The sequence below is a fragment of the Abramis brama genome (genome assembly GCF_963993115.1).
Source record: "Abramis brama genome assembly, chromosome: 9".
NCBI classification, from domain to species: Eukaryota; Metazoa; Chordata; class Actinopteri; order Cypriniformes; family Leuciscidae; genus Abramis; species Abramis brama.
In genome coordinates, this window is record NC_139971.1 from 29,204,571 (window position 1) to 29,210,954 (window position 6,384).

Sequence of the window (6,384 nt, forward strand, 5' to 3'; positions counted from 1 at the left end):
GCTGATGAGTTTGTGTGCATCTATGTGTGTCTACATGCACAAACCCATCACATATCTATCGCGATTAAGACATTACCACATTCCTGTAGCCAGAAATGTGACCATATGACAGTTCATTACAGTGTAAATCTAATTAGCTGTATCCGTGAAATAAATTTTCAGAAATGACAGAGAAGCATAGTGTTTCTATAACCTCTTATGTGGTCATCAGGATTGCATAATTAAGTAAATGTCCTACAGTTAAAAAAAAAAAGACAAGAGGAAGGAGTTTAGTTTAGAGAAATACAAACCAAATGTTTTCTTTTTTATTGTTGTAACCTCTGTAGTCTCCTCATAAAAATAGCGTTGCTTAAAATAAGGACAAAAGAAAATTGCTGTTGGAACGATCTCCATAAAGGAAAGTCCATAATTCACACATTCATTTGAATCTCTTTCTCAATAAAGAAAATGAAATCATGTTAATGTATACCTGCAGCAAACCATCCAGTCACTGCAACCGTCTTGTAAGTCTCGCAAACTAACATCCAGTTGAGCCCTTGCACTACTAATCTGAGGCAACTGTTGTAATGCATTTACTAAATTAGCCCTAAAAGCCATTTAAATCAAAATTAACGCAGTACAGGATCTGAAAGAAACAGGAAAAGCAATCAAAATCCAACTCATGAAGCTGGATGAAAAACCAAAGGATAGTCAATCCAATTTGTAAAAAACCAAGAGGAACATCAGAGAAATAGTCAGAGGGTTAAACTCAAAAAGCAAGCAGGATGTCTGTTCTGGAAACATATCGTTAAATGCTTGCTGCAAAACTATGGCGCAGCCCAAAAAAAAAACAAAAAAAAAAACATTTGGCTGGGAGCTGCAGAACAGCAGACTCTGTAAATCCAGCTGCTCCATTCTCTCTTGGTGTCCATCCTGTGTTTTGCAATGTTTTGTTTCCTATCTCTTAAGCCAGTCTCATTTATTGCAAGTATAACATTTGGCACAATACAAATTCTTGGTGCTTTTAGAAGATAAGCCTTTAAAGATCAATCAGTGGACAGTTACTTAGAAAGTTCTCTGTATAAATGGGACTTTACTGCATCATATACAGCATGGTCTAAAAATCACAGGTTGCCCCTTTTCAAACAAATCCGTCTCCGTTTGCAATGTCGTATCAGCATCATCACATTTTCCCATCTTAAATAAGAGTTACAAGTTAGAAAATAGTTTAAATTCATTTTCACTTTTGTATAATCTGTTTCTTGTATCATCCCATAGTGGATTAATTTATATATTTATATTAATATATTTATGTATAAGCATGTACAAGAAAAACAGTCTCATTTTTGCACTGGGTACAAAAGTAATTGCTGTCTTTTCTGTTGTGCATTCTATTGCATGTTTTCATGATGAACAGAATAAAAGACAGAGCAGGAGAAGGCTGTAGGAATGTTATATCTGTGTTTCCTGTACCTTCTCCTTTGTGTGAGTTTTGATCAGGTAGGTGTCAGGAATGGTGCTGATGGTGGGGCGGGGACGGTGCAGGGAGTTCCCGATGTTGTTTTCTGCCCAAGGAGCAGAGTGTGCTGGTCTGTAGGAGCTGTAGCTGGGTTTGTAGGTGCTATTGTGATCTCTCAGGCTAGGTAACATCATCCCACTTTCACCTGGTATACTTGTCCCTGCATGGGTGGTAGGAACATTCTCCTCCATCTGAACGACCTCTATAGTCCTAGCAGCTGCCACTGTGCTCCTTTGCTGGTGCCGTTTACGCAGCTTGTAGAAAGCAATAAGCATAGCGGCAGCGAGCAAGGTGACTGCCACAAAGCAGCCTATGATGATCTTGGTTGTCTTCATGACCTCGTCAAGACTGGCAGGTGGGCGTGTCGTTCCACGTACAGTCGGCACAGAGACCTGTCGAGGTGTTTGAAGCAAAACTGTCGGTGTAGAGATAAAAACTGGCTGAAAGACGGAGGGGGAGGCGGTTACCGTCTTTGGCTTGATCACTTCCTGTGAGGTGGGCTCTACTTCCTCCACTGTCACCGTAGTGAAGTAACTCAGGTTAGAAGTGTTGAGCTCAGCCGCAGTCACATTCAGGTAGGCCGAAGCATTGGAGTTTCCAGCCATGTTGGTCACCATGCAGGTGTACACACCTGTATCTGCTGGGAGCACATTGGAGAAGTTTAGTGTCCCATCATTGAGCACTGATATCCGTGGGTGATTAGAGCCATGGGTCAAAACTGTTCCATTAGGCAGGAGCCATCTAACTGATGACATGGGGGCCGTACGACATTTTAGCTCAGCTACACGTTCAGCAGAGATGTTAAGATCCCTTGGGGCATCCAGTATGAAAGGTGCTGAGCACTGGAAAGTGCTCTGGTCCACCTCCACCAGGTAGCGGCCACGTAGGTAAGCAGGGGTGTGGCAGCGGCCACAGCAGGTGGAATTTGTGGGAATGTACTCCCTCAGCCACCAAGCCAGCCACACAACATCACAGTCACACCGCCAAGGGTTGTGGTGCAAATGGAGCTCCACCAGGTAACTCAAGGGCGCAAAAAGGTCATGCGGCAAAGAGCTAAGGTTATTATGGGCCAGGTTGAGCTCAACCAAGGCCGTGACATCATCAAATGCATTTCTCTCTATAGTGGTGATCCGAGAGTTCATAATCCACAGCTTTTTAAGGGATTTCAAACCCCTGAAGGATCCAGGTTTTATCTCTGGAAAGTAGTTCTCAGACATTTCTAGCTCCTCCAGCCCCACCAAAGGGGTCAGGACTGGCATCTCCCGCAGGTTACACATTCCAAGGTTTAAGTATTTCAAGTTGTATAATCCCTCAAAAGCACCCTCAGAAATATACTCCAGCTTCTTTAACTCTCCCAGATCCAGACGCATTAAAGAGGGAACGCGGTTAAATGCGTAGGAAGGTATGCTTTCGATAGGGTTGTTCCTGAGCCATAATTCCCGCAGTTTAGACAAGTACTCAAAAGCGCCACTTGGGATCACTGTCAATCGGTTGTCGAACAGCTCCAGTGTGTTGAGGCTGTTGAGGCCGCTGAAGGCCCCCACCTCAATTTGCCGAATAGAGTTCCTACCCAGTTGCAGTACCTCCAGGTGACGGAGGTGTTGAAATGTTCCAGCTTCAATTGTCTCTATGCTGTTCTCCATCAGGTTTAAATGGCGTGTGGTGGCAGGGATGCCAGGGGGCACTCGAACCAGGCCGCGCCTGGTGCACACTACCTTAACAAACTGGTTACCACAGGAGCAAACAGCAGGGCAGGTCAGTGGTCCGGAGGGGGTGGCGCACACACTCCACGATCGCACCATGAGGTAGACTGCACAGAGCAGGGCTGCGTTCCAGGCACGGTGCACAGTTACCTGCCACAAGAGACTCATGATGTGGCGCGTTCATAATTCAACATCGCGTGGGGATTCGGCTGGGGAACGGAGAACAGTGGCCCTACCCTGGTTTGAGCAAGACTCTGCATCTGTTTGCCATCGACAGTGCAGGATGGTGCTGTGTTAAACACAGAGAGGGAAAGAGAGGGAGAGATGGAGGAAGAAAAAGATGAGTGGAGAAGGGGAAAAAAGCTGACCTACAGAATAAATATGTTGAAATAGAAGGCACCTACCTCATTAGCTCTGAGTTGTCCTTAATATAATCCTTTATTTTGAAGCAAAACTCCAGCACCATTCACTCATGTTTCCCACTAAGATCACTGCACAACATTTTCAGTTATTTCTCTCATAAAAGTAAAGTGGAGCATGAACTGATTTGACAAAATGGCCCCTATTAATTCCAGAGAGAAGCAGCATTTAGTGAAACTGGTTCAAGGGGTAAGGCCCAGTCAGTTAAGCAGGTGCACGCATCCAGTCAGCTTGGAAAAGATCTCCTCTCAGCTCCCCCATTGATTGTCCTTGGAAGGCGACGCTGAATACCACTGAACAATTTTCACAAGACTCCATTGCCAAAGTACATGCACATTAAACCAAGGAAAATATAAAAAGAAAAAAAGAAAAGATAAGGGGGAAAAATCCCAAAGTCTTCTCAGATTTGTCTTTCTCCTCGCAGTAGACTAAGTCGCTTTTTTTTTTAGTTTGCCATTGTCCACCCCCCACAACACTTGTTCAGCTGATTAGCCGTGCGCTGATGAATCCAAAAAGGCTGACAGACGCACACTGCGGTCATTCCGTCTTGCTTTTTTAACTCACTCTGCTCTCCTGTCTGTCGCTGTAGCAGCTGCGGACTGCCGCGTGCACAGTTAGCAATAATCCATCAATTTCTCCGGAGGGGGGCTTGGGGGTGGTGTTGTGGGAGCAGAAGGGGGGGGAGGAGGAGGATGGGGGAGCAGCAGCAACAGCAGCGCAGCAGCGGTGAAGCTCTCTCCCTATCCACCGATCGTTTGCTCCTCGTGCTCTCTCTCTCTCACTCTTTCTCTGTCTGGCTTGCTCTCTCTCCTTCTTCCTTTCTCTCTCTTTTCCGTATCAGGAAAAAAGGATTGATGCCGCCTTGTGACGTGTGGCTAATTTCAGAGAGATACCTTGCAAAGGATTCCGTAGTTTGCCCTCCCTCCCCCCGTTGTGGATCCTGCGGTATTCCTTTATTTTCCCTTGTCTTGAGGTAGTAAGTTGTGGCAGTTCGCCTGCTCTGGCTGTGAGGCTGCGGGTTGGCAGAGGCTCTGCAGTGGGAGGTGGGCAGCAGAAAAGCACGCGAGGGAGAGAGAGAGAGACGCGCAAACACACACGCGCGGCAGAGAAGACTGTCAACGGTGGCAGTGGCGAGAGCAGTGGTCCTCACCTCCAGCGCTCACCCTCCTTTCTGTATTTCTCTCTGTATGACTGGGTTGCAGGCGGCAGAGTCTTTCTCCTCCTTTTGTCCTTCAGTGGAAACGTGAATGTACTGCTGACGCATCCCGCTCAGAGCAGTGCATTGGTTTGATGCAGTGTTCTTGTGTATTAACACATTCTCCCCCTCCTCGCTGAGTGTACTGCCTCTCTTTCTTTCTCTCAGACACACACCAATACACTCTCCCAAGTCTTCCTGATTCACTTTTCACAGTTTTTACGTCTCATTCTTAGATTGTTTTTTTCATCTCCACTTGCCTCCTTTCTTTCTCCTCTCATTATTTTGTTTCTCATTCATCTCTGTCCAAACTTCTCTCTCATGCTGTCTTGTGCACATACACTTTCTAAGACTTTCCACTGTACACACTCTTTCCTCACATTTTCATTGTTAATTTGTTTTGCTATTTTTGTCTATGCTCCATTTCTCTTAGTCTGACTTTCTTTCTCTCTGAAAACCTTTCTGTTGTATACTGTACATGGTGTTTCAGTGTTTCTATGGAATGGGAGAGATGCTTCTCGGAAAATACCATTATGTAAAGTGCATTTGCATTAAGAATGTATCTTCATACTTTCATTTGAGTTCTCCAGATGACAACAGACAAGCAAATGAAGATAAGCATGATACTATAGAAGGCTTCCAAGGATCACTGGTGTGACACCATCTTTGTGTGTTTGCTGACTGTGCTTGCATTGGTCAATCTTAAGGGACACCACAAAAGCACAGACTAGTGAGAAAGAAGCACAAAAAAAAAAAAAAAAAAAAAACTGTGAAGACTGGTTTGGTGATACAATAAAGCAACTTGAGTGGGTAAGGAAATAAGGTGGAGGTGTGTGCTGAAATTACAAAACTTGAACAAGACAATTTCACATTTCCCTGCCTAAGTGTAAATGGCATTGCCATAATTTACTCTCCCTTATGTTGTTTCAAACCCTTATAAGTTAATTTTTCCAGTGTAGCACAAAAGCAAAATGTTCAGGTTCCATACAACAAAAGTGAAGTAAAAAAAAAAAAAAAAAAACACTGTTTCGCTGACCGATATTTATCTTGGATTTTTGCTGACACCTATCTGTCTGGATGTATTATTGCATAAGCTAATGTTTTTAGTAACTGATGCCATTGTAAAAATGTGCAGTTTTTCCACCAGGAGAAGTGTATGCTAGTAGGTGGGTTACTGAGAGAAATTAGTAAGATTATTGGATATTTTATTTTCATCACATCTGCCCCCATGAGGCAACCAGTTCCACATAAATTGAATCAGTTTTATTTAGGCTAGGCTGCTGATATGACTCGATTTCATGCGAGTGTACATTATTTTGAACTCATTTTTCAACAGTACATTTTCTTTGTGCAAAACTTTTTTAATGGCGGAAAATGTGTTTATATTGTTTTTCCTGTCTTCAGACATTTGCACATTTGTGCATGGTACAAATTAAAGTGCAAATCTCTTAAGCTTTACCTTTTGTTGCATTTATAATTCACAAATTAAGTTCTTGCACATGTTCTCAAGTGAACTCGAGCTGACATTCGTTTTTCTCATGCTTCCAGTGGCTCTACAGGTTTTAGAC

The 6,384-nt window shown here is 43.8% G+C and overlaps 1 protein-coding gene across 1 annotated transcript; it reads right to left on the minus strand.

Annotated features, from left to right (window-relative positions):
• Positions 1 to 249: 249 nt before the first annotated feature.
• On the minus strand, positions 250 to 4,893 carry lrrc4.2 (leucine rich repeat containing 4.2). The gene is made up of 2 exons (XM_084123652.1): positions 3,606 to 4,893; positions 250 to 3,490 (listed from the first exon to the last, which is right to left on the minus strand). The coding sequence occupies exon 2, from the start codon at positions 3,367 to 3,369 to the stop codon at positions 1,432 to 1,434; it is 1,938 nt and encodes a 645-aa protein (XP_083979778.1). The 5' UTR covers positions 3,370 to 3,490; positions 3,606 to 4,893; the 3' UTR covers positions 250 to 1,431.
• Between the last annotated feature and the right edge of the window lie 1,491 nt (positions 4,894 to 6,384).